This window comes from Nelumbo lutea, chromosome 2 (genome assembly GCF_056320005.1).
Source record: "Nelumbo lutea isolate HS-2025 chromosome 2, American lotus-T2T, whole genome shotgun sequence".
In the NCBI taxonomy this organism is placed as follows: Eukaryota; Viridiplantae; Streptophyta; class Magnoliopsida; order Proteales; family Nelumbonaceae; genus Nelumbo; species Nelumbo lutea.
Window position 1 is genome coordinate 22,078,511 of NC_142685.1, and position 20,725 is coordinate 22,099,235.

Genomic DNA, 20,725 nt, shown 5'->3' on the forward strand with positions numbered 1-20,725 from the left:
AATCTATTAAAGCCCACGTGCCAAAAACAAAAATCCATGTCGCACGTGTCAAAATTAAAGAGGAGCCCATACAAAATCAAGCTCAAAGGTTCAATGGCCTGGCATTTTTAGCGCCAATTTTTTATTTTACTTTTATTCCATAAATAAATCGAAATCATTAGAAACATACAAAATTCCCCAAGGAGTCAGCACTTTCCACTCGCACCACTTTCCTTGAAAATTCATATCTCCCTCAATCCAACGTTTACCAATCCACCATACCTTCGCCTATGAATTTCGACCGTCGGATCAATCCCCTTAGCATCTACCGTCAGATGGGATTACCATCCTCATCTAGCCGTCCAATATTTACAAATTGAATTTCAAAAGATCGAGAGGGAGGAGAGAGGCTAATAGCTTCTCTACTCCCTTCTCTCCCTTCCCTTCCCTTCAATTTTATTCTCTCGAACAAATATTTTTGAGCAAAAATCCCATCTTTTCTGTATCTCCTTGCACTTTGTCTCCGCACGTACTGATCGAGTTCGCCGGAGTCCAGTCACTCTGCAACAATTTCCGGTCGACATTTGCCGGGTTCCGGGGTTTAATTTGCAGCTGCATAACGACACGGTTTCTCCTTCCTTTAACTATTTATCGGCGATCTTCGAGAGGCTGCTCGATCCGGAAGTTATCTAATTTAAGATGATTTTTGAGGGATTTTGTGGTGGTTGAAGAAAATTTATTTGATTGAATTCGTCGTCGTCCGTTTCAAATTTTATTTAATTTTTCAATTTTAAAGCCGATGGAGCAAGGTAACGGCGGGGATTTCTCGCTGAAAAAGCTCCAGTCGATTAGGACAACGGGGACGGTTGCAGCGACCTCAGATTTCCCGCCGAAAAAGCTCGCGAGGCAGCTGGATTTCACGGCTTTCTGCAGTGCATCGGCGGGCGTCGTCTTGCCGGAACACCCGCACCCGCAGCCACAATCACAGTTACATCCACACCCACAGGCACAGCCACAACCACAGTTACATCCACATCCACAGCCGCAGTCACAACCACAATCACAGTCACTGTCACAGCAACAGTCACAGCCGCCTCTGCAGCCTCAACCTTCGCTTCCCCGTCCTTCGTTTCCAGTTGTGTAAGTTTTCTGCAACCGTTATTTAGGATGATACTTTTTTGTTTAATTGATTTTAGGAGGAAGGTGAAAGCTTTCAGTTTTTCAGGCAATTTAACCAGCATTCTTTTTTCACCCGCTGCATCACTAATGTTCTTTTGCTCTTGTTGCTTTTCTTTTCTTTTTCATACTTTTTCCTTTTCAGTTTTCTACTTATTTTATTTTAGATTTTCTGCAAAGCCATTATTTTGTTCTGTTTTTTTTTTCTCAAATTTCTATTCTCTCTCTCTCTCTCTGTATATATATATATATATATATATATATATATATATATATATCTATATATATATATAAAGTTGTTCAATTATCAGAATATATTTGATATGATACTTTTGTTACACTATCATCAGAAAATTTTATTGTTTTTAAAGCTAAAAATGGTAAGCTTGTCGTCATATGTTGTATTTGAGTTTGGAAGCTAGTTTGTGTTAATTGAGAGATCAGATGATGAAGAAACAGTGTAACTTGGTCTGCCTATATTTGATCGTTTTTTAACAAACAACAGAAAAGCAACTGCTCTGAGATTGTTGACAGACAAATTATGTTTGAACTTACACTTGATTTCTTTCTTGAAAACAGGAAATAATATGCCTTCAGCTTGAAGTTATACCATACAAAATGATTATTTTTCTTGGTAGTAGTTTTGTTTTTTTTGATCAATAAATTTTCTTGGTGGTAGTTGTCGGTAGTAGTCTAGTAGATCTTCAATATCCGACTTTAGCTGCATTTTATGACTCAGATTGTGAAATTATTATTCTTGTAGGTTAGCTGTGGAGTTATGATCCATAAATGTAAGCAATATCTTTAGTGAATAATGATATAAAAAAGCAGTAAAGATGGGATGCTTTGTATCTTGAATTGTTCTCTTCAAAGAAATCATAGATGTATATAACCATTTTGTTTTCTTTCTTTCTAAATCCAAGGAACCTACCATTTAAATTTAGAAGATATCCAATGGTTAACAATTTAGTTTTTTTTTTTTTCTAAATCTAGAGAACCTAGTACTTAAGTTTAGAAGATATCAGGTGGTTTTTGAGTTCTTTCAATAATCTTGTCCCTAAATTGTGTCTGTGGGCTGTATAATGTATTCTACCAATAAATTCTTGGGCAACCTTGAATTTGTTTCTTTCTTCCTAAATCTAGAGAACCTAGTACTTAAATTTAGAAGATATTGGGTGGTTTTTGAGTTATTTTGATAATCTTGTTCCCTAAATATGTCTATGGGTTGTGTAATTTTCCTACCATTAAATTCTTGGGCAACTTTGAAATGCATAGAATCTCCCAGACATATCCTGGATTTATGGAAGGTATGCTTGGCAAAGATAGGCATTTTTTCCCCTGGTGGTACCCATCTGGTATCTCAAAGAATCTGACAACTCACAAACTACAGAGGAGGCATTCTATGTGGCACACAGTCTTTGAGGGGATTCATCCTTGAGACTTCCCTTGTTGGCTGCAGTTGCCTGCCAATTCATCTAACATGAGGGTGGTAGAAAGGATGGTGATGATGATAGTTATATTTATTATTATTATTATTATTATTATTATTATTATTATTATTGTTATTATTATTATTATTATTATTATTATTATTATTGCATTAAATGGAATTGGACTTGTGACAGTATATACTTTCACAATGAAAAATGAAGATTTACAAGTAAAACAGTATGAAGAGAAAGAAATCTGTTGAAGGAAATACCAAAAGTATGCACATAAGATATTTTCACTATTCTGCCATGATTAGTTCTTATATCTTGAATTTTTTAAGCATAAAAGCCCAATCTAATATGATTGAGAATATGCCACTAGACCCACTACAAATCCTTCCTTATGATTGAACTGCACATTTTTACCCGTTACAATGAGTTTATTTTTTAAAATTTGGAGACCATGTGGCACAGATATGGCAGGGATAGAGCATGGACAAGGTGTGGAACATAGAAATGCTGAAAATTGAAGTGTTCAACATAGACATGACACTCATTTAAAGTGTTTATGCAACACAGTTCGAAGGCAATATATACTATCAATTTTATTAAAAAAGAATGCATATCACCATGCAAATGTTTTCTTTTTCTTAGAGCATTCAGGTACTCATGCTCTTTTCAGAAATTTCTTTTTCTGGTAACCAAGTCAGGATAAGGTCCAAAGTCATTGTGTTTTCTGTTAAGTCAAGCCAAGCCAATTTCTACATCCGTTGGGTGGATCAACCTTGTGTAGTATGAAAGGACCCATTCACACAAATGAAAAAGTTAGAACTAAGATGTAGAAAGTAGACAAAAAATGAGTTCATCAATTCTATCCACAACAACAATACAAGTCAGTCTATTGATACCATTTCAAAATTGGAAAATGTCAAGGACACTTGTACATAGAAACTTACAACAACCAATGAAGATCTCCCCCTCCCCCCCAATACACACACACACAAAACATGCCCCCCCTTAGTATTGTACGTATTGAAGATATGCATAGAACCAAAGGTGAAATTCAATAAATGCAATGCACACACACAGATGTATATCACATTCTTCGCTTCCTTTGTTCTTTTGCTATGCTTTCAACTCTTTGATAATGTTGGCTAAGTTATTCTTGGAAAAGCTCAAAGTCTACCTACATGAGGTTTCTGTATGTATTATTATACTCAACAGAGGAATTTAAAAAAATTCTTTTGGTCTCTAACACTAACACTTCTATTTATTCAGAAAGCCAGAATCCCCAAGATCACGCCCACGGCCTGGCATAGAAGTAAAAGACAGCACTCCAAAGAAACAAAAACAATGCAATTGCAAAAATTCACGGTGTTTAAAATTGTAAGTACTTTGCTTATTTGTATGCATTACTATTAAAGTGCTGTAGGAAAGGTTTGGATTTCTTCCTAATTTATTGTTGGTTGCTATTGTTCATAACCTCAAAATTTCGCCTCAGAAAACAATCGTAGTACATACCATATGCTTTTTAGTTATTACTGTTTTTTTTTTTTTTTGTTATGAATGTTATTGCACAGTCTGAATTAAGACCTTTTTTTTTTGCCTTTTCATTTTCTTTACATTAATGGGGTTAGGGGTAATAAAATGTTCTGATTGTCTGTGTGACTAATGATGAAATTTAGAACTCTGGGGTTCCATGAAAGGTATAAAGCTACCTATTAGCTTCCAAGTTGGCTGCATTTGTAGTAGCCTATGTCATTTTGTGAAATATAAATACTAGAACTTAGGAGACCTAAGGCTCTATTGAAGGTATTCATCAAAGGTGACTGCATATTCTTTTATACAGACATTTGGCTATCTCTTTATCCACCTTTCTCCCTCTCCCTTTCCCCTTACCTCTCTTGCTCTAAAGGAGTTAATAAATATGTTGAACTGTAAACTAGTTGAAATAAGTGACTACTATATGTACACATGGATACCAGAACTGCTGGTTTTTACTGAAAGAAATACATATATTTTTTTTTGATAAGCATCAAAGATTAATTCATTAAAGAGCAGAAACCACACTTCTAAAAACCACAGCAGGTGGCCTAAAATACAACAGCCTTTAAATCAAACCAAAAGAGACCAAAAAGGTCAAAAACAGCAAAAGAAATTCCTCTTACAGATTACAGCCCTGCCCTGGGCAACCCCATCCAAACTATCTTTACCTACCCCCAATCTCGCCAGGGAGTCAGCTAGCTTATTTGCATTCATGGGAATCTGAATAAATGAGATGTTCAAGACTTCAAGTTGGTACCCAAGGATTGAGCCAATCTCACCAACTGTCTAAATTGTCAATGTATCAATTCCTGAGATTGCATCCAAAAAATAACTGTTTGACAGTCCCCTTCAACCACTATATTCATTAACCCTTGCTCAATTATCAGTTTAAGGCCTTGGATTAAAGCCAACATCTCTGACCTTAGAGAATTTCCAAAACCAGCTGGCCCTGAAAAGCTAAGAATTACATTGCCAGCTGAATCCCTAACCACTCTTCCCACTCCTGAACTCCCGGTATTTGCAAGTCAATACCCATTTACAATTTCCAACATAAAAAAACCGAAAACCGAACCGAACTGATGAGACTGAACCAAAAATTCCAGTTAACCGATTGGTTGGTTCGGTTTTAGTTAACCAATATAAAACACAGGTGGTTAACTGAATTGACCGGTGTACATATATTCATATATTATATGTATATTATACATATTTTTCATATCTATTTTATATTATCTATATATTATAAATTAATATATATGCATTATATATAAATATATATTTATAATATATAATATATAATATATTATTTATAATATATAATATATAATATATTATTTATAATATAATATTTTATATGTATTTCTTGTTTTTTATTATATATTTTTATATGATATATATTAAATATAAAAACCGAAAAATTGTCGATTAATTGAAGCGGTCAATTGGTTGACCAGTCGGCTTTGGTTTTGGTTACCGATTTTCCAAAAATTGGTAATACTGGTTCGGTTTGAAAAATAGGCCCACAGCTCGGTTAACCTAACCGTGAGCACCCCTACTTTGTGGTACCTTGTTATTAAAACTGGGAATTATGTTCCACTCTCTTAATAAATCATTCAGGCTTACTTCATTGAACTCTTTGTTGACTTGAGCTTAGTGTGCAACCCTTATAGTTGTAAGTTCGATAAACTCCTCCACATCTTTGTAATTTTGTTCATATATTTTGCTGTTTCTTTCATTCCATAAACCCCACAACACTGCACCTCTCACACACTGCCATAAAATCTTCTGTCTCGGTGTAGAAGGTCTCATAACTTGTGGTTTAAACATATCCACCACCTTTGCAGGAGTTGTCCACTCTTTGCCCACCAAGGAGACAAAAAGATGCCAAATCTAGGATGCATAAGAGCACTGTAAAAGAAGATGGTTGGTCCCTGTCTTTCTAGCAAAGAACACAAACATGGGGTGAAAGAGCCCAATTTTTACACTTCCTTCGGAGTCTGCTAGGTGTTTAAGAATTGCTTTGCTACCTCCCAACAAAACAACTTTACTTTGGAGGGGGGGATTGGGCTGGACCATAATTCTTTGGTTGGGGAGGAATGGCTGTCAACTTGGTTAACAAGGACTTTAGAAAAAGATGAACAAGTATAACTACCTTTTATGGATGGGGTCCAAACCCTCTCATCAATACCTGAATGATTAAGAACAATGTCTTGAAGTAATTTGAACAAGGGAATCAATAGGAATTGCAATGGGGTGAGGATCATATTCCCCGTCCCCGCCCCCGATTCTGAAATTAACCCCCATCCCCGTCTCCGATCCCTGTTGGGGATAAAATTTGTCCTCCATTCTCGATCCCCGACGAGGATGGGTTCCCCGCGGGGACCTAAATCCCCCAAACTTTTTAGATAATAGATTTTTTTTTGAAAAATAAATAAAAAATTTAAATAAAAACAACTAACCAATAAATTGAAATCATAAACGTTGTAGCAAATAAGGTGTTATTTATCAAAATTCATGGGTGGGTTTTGATGGGTCAAAACTCTTTCCATACCATATCTTTTCTGCATCATAGATTTTCCCATATATATAAATAATATACATTTAATATAAATAACATATATATATATATATATAATCGGGGTCGGGGCGGGGATCTCAATCCCCATCCCCGGCCCCGGGCCCGATTGGGGATTCCTATTAATCCTCGTCCCCGTCCCCACCTTACCGAAACAATTCCCATTCCCAACCCCATCGGGTTGGGGAAGTCGGGTCCCCATTGGGGATGGGGAAAATTGCCATCCCTAGGGATCAATTCATTAGTTTCACGGTCTCTTAAATTCTTCCTTAAATCCAAGTCCCACACCATTCTAGAATTAGTCAAGGAATAACAATTAGCAATAGTTTTGTTTTTGAATTTTGACATCCTGTAAATTCTTGGGAACAATTGGCAAAGTGTTGCATCCCCCCACTAGATGCCCTCCCAAAATTTTACCCTTGTGTTGAAATAACATCGTATCTTATGTGTTGTGAAAAAGTAAAGACAAAATTGCTTTCCAAGGGCTTCTGGCATTGGGTCTTCTTCTTGCTCTGGAGTCCCATCCATTAGGGTCTAAGCCATAGATGCTTCCTATGACCAAATGCCACAAAGCTTCCCTTTCTTTAGGAAATCTCCACAACTACTTACTTAACAATGCCCTGTTTTTCGCCCAAAACTTCCTATCCCCCAACCCCAACTTCTTTAGGTTTATAGACCTCCGACCAATTCACCAAATGATTGACCTTATTATTCCTTGCGTTCCAAAGAAAGTCCCTGATTAACTTATCCAATTTTTGCACTACTTTCACTGGGGCTTGATAAACTAACAAAAAGAAAATTGGAATACTCGACAGAGTTGACTTAATCAAAGTTACCCTTCCCCTTTAGATATGTAATTTTTCTTCCAAATGGCTAGCCTTTTACCAAATTTCTCTATCACCCCATCCCAAAACCCTGGCAACTTTGGGCTTCCCCCCAAAGGTAGTCCTGAATATTTTAACGAGCCACTCCCTAATACCACAACCCAAGATTCCGGCACACTCCTCCACTAAAACACTCTCCAAATTGGTCCCCGCCAAATTACACTTTGAGAGGTTAATCTTCAGCCCAGTTACCTCTTCCACTAGCCTCAAAATACACCTCAAAGCTCTCACGTCCTAAATACCCCTAAATTCCCCAAGAATCAAAGTATCATCTGAAAATTGCAGATGTGACACCACCTGTCCTTGCCTACCCACTCTAGAACCTCGAAAAAACCCTCTCTCATCAGCCCTTTTCAGCAACTTTCTTATAATCTCAGCCACCAAGAGAAACAACATAGGGGACAAAGGATCACCTTGTCAAATTCCCCTGGTTGCCTAAAAAAAAATTTTGTGGAGCACCATTGATGAGAATTGAGAAATGAATGTTTTTTTAAACACTGCATCATCCACTTTATCCATCTATTCCCAAATCCCATTTATTCCATCATCCTTTGCAAAACCCCTCAATCCACATGGTCATAGGCTTTCTCCAAATCCAATTTGAAAATAAAACCTTTTTTCTTTCCCTTCCTAAACTCCTCCACAGCCTCATTCGCTATAAGAATTTGATCAATAATTTGTCTATTTTTGACAAAGCCCCTTGTTCACTTGAAATCACGTAATGCAACACCTCTTTCATTCTGATCGATATAACTTTTGCCAAGATTTTGTACAAGCTTGTTGTGAGACTTATGGGCCTAAAATCTTTGGTGGAGACAACCCCTGCACATTTAGGAATTAAGGAAACAAATGTGGAATTCATTTCTCTCCCCACTTTCCCTCTTTCATAAAAATCATTAAACACTTTCTACAAGTCCTCCTTTATAGTCTCCCAGCATTCTTGGCAAAATGATAGCATAAATCCATCAGGACCAGGTGCTTTATCTCCACTCATACTCATCTCCGCTTTCTTTATTTCTCCCAATGAAAAAGGTTCTTCTAATCTCACAGCCACCTCCCTTGGAATTCTATCCCAAAACAGACCCACTAACCTAGGCCTTGAGAGTCGAGAGGACAGTTGGGCAAAAAGGTTCTAAAATGGGAAGTTAACACTGATTCAATTTCTGCTTTATTCCGTATTTCTTCTCCATTCTCTACTAGTTTTGATATTTTATTCTTCTTTTTCTCTCATTTGCTAACAAATGAAAGTACTTGCTATTTCGTTTCCCTTCCCTCAACCACTTACATCTCGACTTTTGTTGCCAACAGATTTCCTCCCTCTTTAAAATCAATTCTAGCTCAGCCCTTAACTCCATTCTTTTCCTTCTCTTTTCCTCTTGCAATCCCCTACTCTCCTCCCTTTCTATCCTATCCACCTCCTCCACCTGTCTTAAAATCTCCATTTTTTTACTCAACTCTTCTAAAATCCTGAACATTCCAAAACTTCAACTTATTTTTGATCATCCCCAACCTTTGCATAAACTAAAACCCAACACTCCCTTCTGCTTACCCTTCTTTCCATCACAAGTCTATGTTTTCATTGAAATTTGGGTGCGTTGTCCTAGTGATTTAAAAGGCGCACCTAGGCGCACAGGCAAGGCACATTTTAGGGTATGCGCCTTGTCTAGGTCCCTAGTGGAGTATTTTCAAAAGGCGTGTGCCTGTTGCGCCTTGGGCTTCAGCCCAGGCATGTGTCTTTTGAGAATCTGTGCATTTTTCTGTTTTTTGTTTGTTTGTTTGTTTAGTAGCTGGGCTGGAGCCCTGACCAAGTCCCTTGAGGCAAACCCAAACAAATCCTTATTAGGGTCTTAAATTCTCAATCCCTATAAAAAAGGTTTTATACCTTAAGTAAAAATATCCATATTTGCTAATGTTTCTCATTCATTCATCCTAATAAAAGATATTTTTAAAGGGAACTTAAAGTTGTAAAACCTTTTTTATAGGGATTAAGAATTTAAGACCCTAATTTGAATTTTTGGCATTTTTTTGAATTTTTTAGATTTTTTTTTGCGCCTTGATTCAAAAAGATGAGTGCCTCGCTTTGTGCCTTGGAAGCAAAATTGCCCTTGCGCATTTTTTTGCGCCTTTTGCTTTTAAAACACTGTGTTGTCCACATATTTTCAAACCTGAATAGTATAGGACTGAAAGATAATTCATCTGACTGTAACTACAAAGGCCAATGATCTGATATTAATCTGGTCATAGTTTTAACCTCCACCTACCTAAAATGCTCCTCTCAACTAGCATTGACTAAAAATCTATCCGGCTTACAACACACTGGATTCTCTTGCAAATTGGACCACATGAGTTGAGCATTCTGCAATGGTATATCTCTAAGTGAAAGATATACATAATTAACACGCAAGATTTGATTCTGTTCTCTAAGCTGCTCAATCAATTGATATTAACAGATTAAATTCATCTGGATAAGTTATCCCTTGTCCCCAGGTGGATCCGGTTGGATAATGGCCGGTGGGATGAATGCATTCTGTTTAATTCACCAATTTGATTTCTAATGGGTGATAAAAAAATCATGGAAATTTATAATCTCTTTTGCTAGGGAAATGAGCTACACAGTGTGTGTGTGTGGGGGGGGGGTAGCCCTCACCCGAACCCCAAAACAACCCAAATCCTGATGAAAGTGGGGTTCGACCCAGGTCTCCACTACAACCAGCAAGCTAGCTGGTACCTTCTGATGGAAATATACTTGTTTGTTGGTACCAAATTGTTGTAGGATCACTTGCTTGGTATCAATTTGATGTAGGGTGACAATGGCCCAAGGGTGAGTTAGGAAGAAATTAACTTAGCTAGAATAGGGTTTGGGAGGATTTTAAGACTAAAAGTAGAGATTTGTTTGGTCTTGGATCTTAATTGCAATACTTGTAGATTTGTCCCAAAATTGAGAAACGTTTTGATTTGAGGAAAATAGGTCTAGGGTTGGAATTTTTCAATGAAAATTTATAAGTAGGTTTAGGTTGGATAGATGAAGGGGCCAACCAAGTCTGGTAGGGTTTGTAGTATGTCTTGCACAAAAGGACAAAAATTCCACTTTCTAAAGAAGGCCCAAGAATTATAAAATCTAGGCTGTTAGGTGGATTTTTGAGGTGAAATTTATTATGATGAAAGCTTATGAAGGTTTATTGATACAACTATGAGAGCAATAGGAGATAATTTGACACAAAAGGATGAAAATGGCTCAAATAGGAAAATTAAAGAAAAACTTAGCTGGTTAGTTTCAGTCCTTTGGGAATGTTGAATGGGCATATTTGATGAAGAACTTATGGCTATTGATGGCTGTAGTGGCTACTTTTAGAATTAATGTAAAGATATAGAAAGAAGAGAGAAATCCTAGAATCATCAATGAGATGCCTAGAATCAATTGGAGCATGGAAATCACTCACCACTCTTGGCATACGTTTATAGAAACTCAAATAAACTAAGTTCATCCATTCGTCAATGTAAAGATATAGAAAGAAGAGAGAAATCCTAGAATCATCAATGAGGTGCCTGGAATCAATTGGAGCATGGAAATCACTCACCACTCTTGCCATACATTTATAGAAACTCAAATAAACTAAGTTCATCCATTCGTCATTGGAATCAATTGGAGCATGGAAATCACTCACCACTCTTGCCATATATTTATAGAAACTCAAATAAACTAAGTTCATCCATTCGTCAATGTAAAGATATAGAAAGAAGAGAAAAATCCTAGAATCATCAATGAGGTGCCTAGAATCAATTGGAGCATGGAAATCACTCACCACTCTTGGCATACTTTTATAGAAACTCAAATAAACTAAGTTCATCCATTCGTCCATGTTTATTGCTCCTGACAAAACACATATACATACACATTCAAAAGCAGATTTCTTCACATCCCAACAAAATAGATGATCATGCACACTAATTAAGTCTTGTCTCTGTGATTTCAAGTTGTTAAATGATGATGTGAGATTTTACCCGTGACTTGAAAATTGAACAAAACAAAATCTAGGTGAAGAATGCAATCAAACATCTGCTATTATCTTTCAATGGTGGACAGATGAAGCAAAAGGTGTTAAAGATTTGTTTGTTTGGGGCCAGGTCAGGCTGGGCTCAGTTCCACATCCAGCCTGTTTAAAAACCTGGATAACTTTGCCTTAGTCCATTCTATTGTGATTAGGTCCATATACCCATTCATTTGACAACCCTTCCAAAAACAATAGAATGCCAAAAGATCTGGTCCCATTCATTGTCTCTTCAAGCATGTGTGGTTAGTCTCATGGATCTTGGTTGAGGCTGATAAAATAGTGTGATTGGAGCTGAGGTACTTCCCTTGCCATGTTTGAGTGAGGAGTAATCCCAATACAACAGCCAAAATGTTCTGCCTTAAAAACTCATAAAAAAACAACCTATTGAGAACCTAGCATAAACTGTTGAAGAACTTGGAGAAAAATTGATGCTTGAAATAAGCTCAGATGAGACAACCAATCCTGTCTAAATTACAAATTTGAAGCTACATGCTGGGGCAATATAACATGACTCTAAATGCAAAAAGCTGAAAAGATGGGAGTATGAAAAAAATATATCTCAGATATACAAAACACAATTACCAATCTACTTGGTTGAAATGCCCATTTTAGTGAAGCTATTTATTTATGAGTTGTAAATAACTAAATGCATGCCAGAGCTTTGTTCCATGAAAATCTATATCTTACTGCAAGAATTTCATGTTTGGTTTTAAATGGGACATGTTATTAGACTGTGCTAAGTGGATTTTTTGACTTTTCTTCCTGGAATCTGGTATGTCAAATGAAAGCTTCCCGCATTCCATCTGTTTACAACTCAGTACTGAATAATGCAAAATTTGGATCGTTATTGATGCCAAAACAAGTCTTGATAAATCAGACGCTTGCTTTGAAAAACCATATACTTAAAGAAGCTCACATAATTTCCTTTTGCAGAAATATAATGAAACAATTAAAAACTTAGATTATATAAATATGACTTCCTCTTGATTTTAATTCCAGTAAAATCTGTATATTACTGCATTTTTTTATCACTTTGCTCAGTGCATAAGTCTCCTTGCTCCTTTGTGGGGTGGGGTGGGGTGGGGGGGTGGGGGTAGCAGTGTGGTACCAATGCAGAGTTGCATCACATTATCACATGGATGGTTCGAATTTGAGCAGAACCTAGATGTGGCTTTTAGTGTTTACTGCTAATAAACTGTAAAATTTGTAATAGGTGTATACTTCTAAAGTATTTTCAATTTACTCCCTACTGCATGCAGTTGCAGTGTGATACCAATTCAAAGTTACATCACAATATCACATGGACGGTTCGAATTTGAACAGAACCTAGATGTGGCTTTTAGTGTTTAGTGCTAATAAACTGTAAAATTTGTAATCGGTGTATACTTCTAAAGTATTTTCAATTTACACCCTATTGAATGCTGAATAGATTTTGTTCTTATTTTTAATTTTGGCTGTGGACATTTATTTGAACCACTGAAATGAATCTAGGAGGATGCGGGGGAGGTTCCAATGGTGGGAAAGCACAACAAAGGATGTCACTGCAAGAAATCAGGATGCCTCAAGAAGTATTGCGAGTGCTTTCAAGCCAACATTCTGTGCTCTGAAAATTGTAAATGCATGGACTGTAAAAACTTTGAAGGCAGTGAGGAGAGACGGGCTCTCTTTCATGGAGACCATGGTAATGCCATGGCATACATCCAACAGGCAGCCAATGCTGCCATTACTGGGGCTATTGGATCCCCTCCAGGATCCAAGAAGAGAAAAAGTCAGGATCTCTTCTTCTGCACAACAGCCAAGGATCTATCTGTTCACAGGCTTGCACAGTTCCCACAGGTATTTTTGAACCAAGCATCCTTGATGAAAATATCATTTTGGTAGTCAGTTTGTGAAGAATCTAGTTGATAGAACCACCAGAAGTTATACCTTCACCCATTAAATAGATGCCCTTCCCTTCCCTTCTGGATCCATAATACAAATGCCATTTAAAAATGGGCTGTAAATCAAAAGACCATGCCTTATGTTTGCATAGGCACCAGGCATCAGAAGGATGCCATATGCTTTGTGTTTCATTTTTTATCGTCTGCCAATTATCTTAGTTTTTATGGATAATTTGTTCCTCAAAACGACCTCTGCTTCTGGATTTGATTACCATATGTAGAACTTGTAATTGCATTGGTTGAGCAGAATGTTTTCTTTGTTAATCAGGGAAATCATCCAAAAGCTTCTTTACCCTCTTCTTCCTTATCTTCCATCCCCGTTGCTCGCGTTGTTAATACTGCAGTTTTAGGCTCTTCAAAATCTGCATACAGGTATTCATTTTCTTGTCAGATTATCATTTTTTCTAGTTAATGGCAGCTTTTCATCTATGTCCACAACTCCACATTAATTAAGTAGCATTACTGGTCATGCTGAAGGTCTCTGCTAGCAGATATCATCCAACCACAGGATGTGAAGGAGCTTTGCACACTTTTGGTGGTGGTATCAGGAGAAGCTGCTAAGACACTTTCAGGTACATGTTGATTGAAAGAGAGTGTAAACTTTCCTTCAACTCTCAAGTTTGGAACTAAATATTAGTGTTATTGTACCTGCTAGCCCACCTATAAATATATCCATTTATCCATTCAATAGCTATGTATTGCCAGCTTAACTACTTTGTCTGGATAAAGCACTAAGCAGGAACTGTAGCATTTCTGCTTGGTGGTATTAATATTTTATTGTTTTAATTGATGAATGGTTTTCATATCTTTTTCACAAATTTGACTGAATACACAAAGGCAAAGCTGATATTATCTCTACTTGCTCGTAGTATTTTTTCTGTTCATCTTTGATGATCTTTTCCCACAAAAAATAATTAGAATTGGGCCATTACCGAATAATGACCCTAGCTATCCATTCCAGGGTGGGGGTGGATTGCTTATGGACCTAACCTTGGAGACTCTTGCTCAAAGTGGCTGTTCTCAGATGGTCCGACCTCTTTTTTTTATTTTATTTTTTTTAATGTTTTTGTTTTTTCGTAGAAACTGATGCTCTCAACTTGAACCCACATTTATGCACTTGTCAGTCTAAGATTTTATTATTGCCATCAAATATATTCTTTTTAACTCTTACTTCTAATGCCAAAGACACTTTGCTTTCCCCTGTCTACAAACACATATATATATTCTTTCTGAACCCTTCCTTTATTATTAAATAGGCCTGTCAATGATACCCAAAATGTAGAGATAAAGAGAGTTAACCAAGGAGGCTATTTTTGTATTTTTACCTCTTGCTGTATTTTATTTTATCTTGTTCACTATTTCTTCTCTTGTATAGTGAGGACAATTTGGTCCTTTTACAGTTTAATATAAATATCTTTCTTAGGGTGTTGATCTCTCCATTGGACACACCCACAAATCTGCTGCTGTCTCTCCTTTTTCCTGGGTTTACAAACTTAGATCAGACTCTGACATTGGTATCAGATCAGGTCACGATCTGATCTACTGAGTTTACTTCTTTGTCCTTTGAATCTTTTGGAATCTAGGGGTCTTCCTAACAATACTTGGGAATCCTTTAGTGACCTAGAATATTCTCTCCCAAGGCTGTTTAAATTAGATCTTGACAGATATGAAATCTGGAAGTCTGCCACCAGATTTACTTATTTTCTTCGATCTGCACTTGGAGACATCAGATCTGCTTGAAACTCAAGATCTAGTGTTGCCCAGAGGAGTTCTTGTGACCCTCTTCAGCCTGGTTGAAATCAGTTTGGTTTAAGAAGGGTTTTATTCTTCTCTTGGTTCAGCATACTGTGACAGTTTCCTTTTCTGGACATCTGAGTGAAAGGTGCTTTCCCATCATCATCTCTTCTTCGATTTCTGATATCAGTCTTGGAAATCAACAAATTTTTTTTTAATGCTAATGGCTTCGGAAAGAATGAATGTCCTTATTAAATTTAATGGATCGAACTATGCCTTGTGGAAGTTTAACTTCCAGTTTCATGTTGAGGGAAAGGGTCTTTGGGGCTATTTAGATGGAACTACACCTAAACCTGATGACTCAAACATTAAGGCTTTAAATCAGTGGAAAATTGATAATGCAAAGATTGCATCATGGATTCTTGGATTGGTTGAGGTTGTCATTGCCATTCCTATGAGAGTTTATAGAACAACTTATGAGATGTATGAGTATCTCAAGAAGGTATATCAGTAATCAAAAACCTCTGGACAGTACCAAATAGAGGTTGATATCTTTTGATACTATCAGGGAGAGAGAAAAGTCCAGGAATACTATGCAAGGTTTATTAACCTCTGGACAGAATATGAGTTAGTACACATGGGAAAGGATCCATCGGATTGTTGGGTGAAGTATATGAAGGAACACTTTGATAGAAGGAAGGTTATGCATTTCCTAATGCATCTCAGACCTGAGTTTGAAGGTGTCAGATCCAATATCCTGAGTTGAGGAACAATTCCTGATTTAGATATTATTCTTGGGGAAATTTTGAGAGCTGAAACCAGATTTTCTACACAAACCACATTTGATGGGAAGAAATACTCCAACATTGATGTTGTTTTCCTGACAACTAAATCAAAAGGGAAAAAGGATTTCTCCCGAATTCAATGCTATGAATGCAAAGAGTTTGGATATGTTGTCTCACATTGTAAGAAGAAGAATACATGCACTTATTGCAAGCAGTAGGGGCATATCATTACATAATGTCCAACTCGACTACCAAAAGGAAACGGGTCTAACCAGAAGAAAGGGTCTTATAAAGCCTACTAGACATTTATAGAGAAATCAGATGCCTCATTTACCATTACTTCGGTGGCTTCACAGAATGATACTTCTGGTGGTATTTCTGAAGAATGGAATTGGTAGCTCATGTCCTCGGCTATCTCTTCCGCTTTCTTAGCCATTGGCCTTTCTAGTAAGTCTTCTACCTTCTGCCCTTCATCAAACCACCTTTGGATTATAGACTCTGGTGCCTCTAATCACATGACAGGTGCCTCTAATGGTTGTTTGATACAGGAACAACAAACTGGGGAGGTGAAGGGATAGGGGCGTAGACTGGGTCGACTGTTTACTCTCTATTACATCTAGTTTTGAATCTTTTAGTTGTAATAATGACTGGAACTTGTGGCATAGTTGCCTCGGTCATCCTTTTTCTAAGAAACTTGATTATTTGTTTGCTTCTGGTAGTTTACCGAGTTCTATTGCTTCCTTTAAGAATGTTAATAATCCTTGCATTACTTGTTTGAGCAAAAGTCATATTTTACCCTTCCCTTCTCATTCTGAGCATGGAATAGTTCCTTTTTATTTAATACATAATGATGTTTGGTTGTCTCCAGTTACTTTTAGACTAGGATTCAAATATTTTGTTACTTTCATTGATGACTGCACTTGTTTCACTTGGATTTATTTTCTTTGCAAGAACTCTGAAGTTTATCATACATTCAAGCTATTTCAAGCTTATGTTGATACCCAATTTAAAGAAAAAATGTGTCCTATGATCTGATTCAGGGGGAGAGTACTTTGATGAGGATTTTTAGGCTTATTTGAAACAACATAGAATCCAATCCCAAAATTCCTGTCCTGGTACTCCTCAACAAAATGGAGTAGCAGAAAGAAAGAATAGACACATCCTGACTGTAGTTCGGACCCGTTTGCAAGATTCTCATGTTCCTTCTTGGTTTTGGGTGGAGGCGGTCAGCACTGTTGTGTATCTAACAAATCTTCTTCCATCATCTATTCTGAATAACACTTCTCCCTTCTAATTTCTTTTTCACAAACCTCCAAACCTATCCTTGCTCAAAGTTTTTGGTTGTGTTTGTTTTGTTCATCTTCCACCCCATGAGTGCACCAAGTTGACTACACAGGCAACTTTATGTGCCTTTGTGGGTGCCTTGGAGCCTTGAAAAATATGAATTATTAATAATATACTCGGTATGTTATATCTACATTAATTTATTATATATAAAATTTGAAAAGTAATTCACTTTTAAAATTTTTGTATTTAAAAAAATTAAAGCAGAGTCCGATTATTTATTAGATTATCAATGTTTTTCTAGTGTTGTCGGTTTTTCACTTGACGAATGTCATTCACTTCGCTGGGGGCTATTGAGATCGTATTACTGATTGTTTTGTATCAGACATTGAAAACAAATAAAAGATAGTCATTGAACCAATAATGACCAACAAAATTTACCCCTTCAGAAATCATTATCTTCATAGATATTTCTACTTGTATGGTTGAGTGTCTTACTGTAATTGCTGAAAAAAACAAAACAAGGGGGTTTTTATAGTTCAGTCCACCTCAGAAATCTTAGCCCCACCGTACAGGTGGGTTGAATCCTGACTATGGATTGATGCCAAAGCCATGGACAGGATGTGGTTTATGGGGGGGGGGCTATTAGTAGACTAGGAGGGGGCTGTAATTTCAGATTTCTGAGGTGGACTGCAGTCTACTTATCCCAAAAAAAAAGGAAATAAAAATTGTGTGCAACCTTGTCTCAAAGGGAATCTAATCATTTGGATATCATAATATGACATTTGCAGAGAAGAGAGGCATGACAGAGGAGCAAGTAGATAGGGAAGATCAGCTAGAAAGTTCCCATGCTTCATCAACTCATTCCAAGGAGGACAATCGCAAAGAATCTGAACTTAATAAAACTGTGGTTGATGATCGTTCCAGTGGGATTCAGCCTGATAAAATGGGCACAGATGATTCTGGGTCAGATGGTGCTGACATGCAGAAAGGAAGGCCAATGTCCCCAGGAACGCTTGCATTGATGTGTGATGAACAAGATTCGATGTTCATGGCAGCTCCTTCCCCTAATGGGGCCATGGCCCATGGGCACAACGTACCTCCACAATCTTCTTTTGGGCAGGGCATGACTGAGGTTTATGCAGAGCAGGAAAGGCTTATACTGACAGGTTTTCGGGATTATCTTCGAAGGCTAACTGCTTGTGCAAGTATCAAGGGTAAGCTTCTCTAGTTGATTGTGTTCTTGTTTCTAAACTTTGGACATTGCCAGTATTAGTTATATTGTGAAAATGAAAAGCCAAACATTGATTTCCTACACTGACAAGCGTAAAAGAAAGATTTCCTACACTGATGAATGTCCCTTGAAACAGGCAAAGGATCCTTCAGATGAATATGATGGGCTCAAACTTCCCAACTAATTTAGAAATAATATCTTGTCATTTATTGCTTTTTGTTCCCATGTTCTATTTTTGGGGGGGCTGGTGGTGGGGGGTGGGGGATGGGGGGTGGGGATAGGTTGAGCAAAAAGGCTTCCACATGAAAATTGCACAAATGCTTTAGGGCCTGCATTGTATCCATTCTGACCTTAAATGCCATAACAAATAGTGATTTATGGAATTGGGGTGATTCTGAAACTGGGTCTCTGCAGTGAAATAGTGTTTCATATCCTCCTGGCATTTGTTCTTCATTCACACAGAAAGTGGGGATGGTCTTATAATGCTCTTGCTTTCAGCATGTCACCTGAAAAACAGCTTTCTTGTAATTCTGTTTCACATTGCAGAAACAAACTGTTCTTCGTTGGCCAGAACAACTGAAGCTGGGAGTCAACAAGAACCTGCTACGAATGGAACTGTAAAAGCTCCTGTTTCAGCCAATGCTGAGACATCCCAACTAATGAGTGCAATTACTACTACAAAAGCTCCTATTCCATCCAGTGCCGAGACATTCCAGACAGTAGGTCCTGTCAACTGCAATCCTAATAACGGTGTGTCAACCCCTCAAACAATAATTTCAGTCAGTACTTCCAATAACAAGGTGCAGGCAAAGGATAGACAATCCTCTGAGAATGGTAACATAAAACCAAAGATTGAAACAGAGGATGTGTAAAAAAATGGTAGAGAGAGAGGGAGAGGGGAGTGGCCGGAAGCATATTACCACATCTCTGTAATACTTGGGAAAGGTTCAATTCAGCTACTCCTGATGTAGTTAAAAGCAAATGTTGAGCCTCATTGTTACTTTGTTGGTCCACCGTGATTGAAGAAGAATCGATCACGATGAGGTCCATTTTTTCCTTCCTCATTAATATATTTATTTTTATATAGTTCTCTTTGCCTCATCTGCTAATGTTCCTCTGAGTATATATTGTAGTTTGTTCTATTATATCTCTAGGTGAATCATATCTTTTTTTTTTTTTTTAATTTTTCTCCAAATGCGATGCTTTTTAAATGGATGATCATGGGCGACATGGTTTCACTCATAAATGCTTGTTCTTGACTGAAGCTCATTTCCAAGGTGGAGAATGCATTTTATTTTTAGGGCCATCCATTTGACTGGGGCATATAGATTTAACTCACTCATTTTTGTAGTCATTGTTTGATGTAATACTAAAATTTTAACTGACAATTATCAGAATGTAGGTTCGAGATTTTGAGTCTGAAAGCAAGGCCCTATATAGCTGGGAGCTTGAGTCTAACGTTGGATAATGGCCGTTTTTTCACAAATTTGTTGTAATTGACAGAGTATATCCATCTGCTTTATGGGTCTACATCTTGAAATAATGGACAGTAGGGCTATTCACGGGACGGGTTGGGTTTTACATGTTTTTGCCAGTCGAACTGATAAGCTTGGGCTGACTTATAAGCCAAACCGATCGAAGTTAATAAAAAACTGAGTAAAATTTAAATGTGCCTAAAGGTCGGTTTAATGGGTTTGAAACCGATTCATCATTCTTGTCTTTTTAAACCCAAGTTAAAAAGTTTTTTTTTTTTCAATTTTCGCATACAACAATTCTGCAATTGTTTTCCTTTAGTTTTTTTTATTTGTAAATTATTGTTTAACATCTTTTCTAGCACCAGCAATAAATATATTGTCAGCCCTCGTTCCTGTAACTTCACTTATTTTATTTAGAATATAAATAAATGACACTTATTTTATTAAGAATATAAATGAGTGATAGGTTGGTGTAACTTTTGTCAGCTTTTTACTTTTTTAAGGTTTCACTTTTTATGGGAGATGTGAAAAGTATGGAGAAGAGATAAGGGCTAACAATTATAATTGTACTTGACAGTCGATTTGGTTAGGTTTTTATCGGTTTATACACCATCAAACTGAAACTTCTTGGG

The 20,725-nt window shown here is 37.0% G+C and overlaps 1 protein-coding gene across 1 annotated transcript; it reads left to right on the forward strand.

Annotated features, from left to right (window-relative positions):
• The first annotated feature begins 263 nt into the window (after positions 1-263).
• LOC148869118 (protein tesmin/TSO1-like CXC 5) lies at positions 264-19,704 on the forward strand. Its single transcript, XM_088969897.1, has 8 exons — positions 264-1,119; positions 3,864-3,971; positions 5,018-5,144; positions 13,133-13,477; positions 13,850-13,953; positions 14,059-14,153; positions 18,176-18,601; positions 19,165-19,704. Exons 1-8 carry the CDS (start codon positions 779-781, stop codon positions 19,488-19,490), a joined length of 1,872 nt encoding a protein of 623 aa, XP_088826023.1. The 5' UTR covers positions 264-778; the 3' UTR covers positions 19,491-19,704.
• Positions 19,705-20,725: the final 1,021 nt, after the last annotated feature.

Coding starts and splice junctions, on each gene's coding strand:
- LOC148869118 (XM_088969897.1), top strand. CDS start 779: ATGGAGCAAGGTAACGGCGGGGATTTCTCGCTGAAAAAGCTCCAGTCG. Junction 3,972..5,017: donor AATTCACGGTGTTTAAAATT/GTAAGTACTTTG, acceptor CTCAATTATCAG/TTTAAGGCCTTGGATTAAAG. Junction 13,478..13,849: donor GGCTTGCACAGTTCCCACAG/GTATTTTTGAAC, acceptor TTTGTTAATCAG/GGAAATCATCCAAAAGCTTC.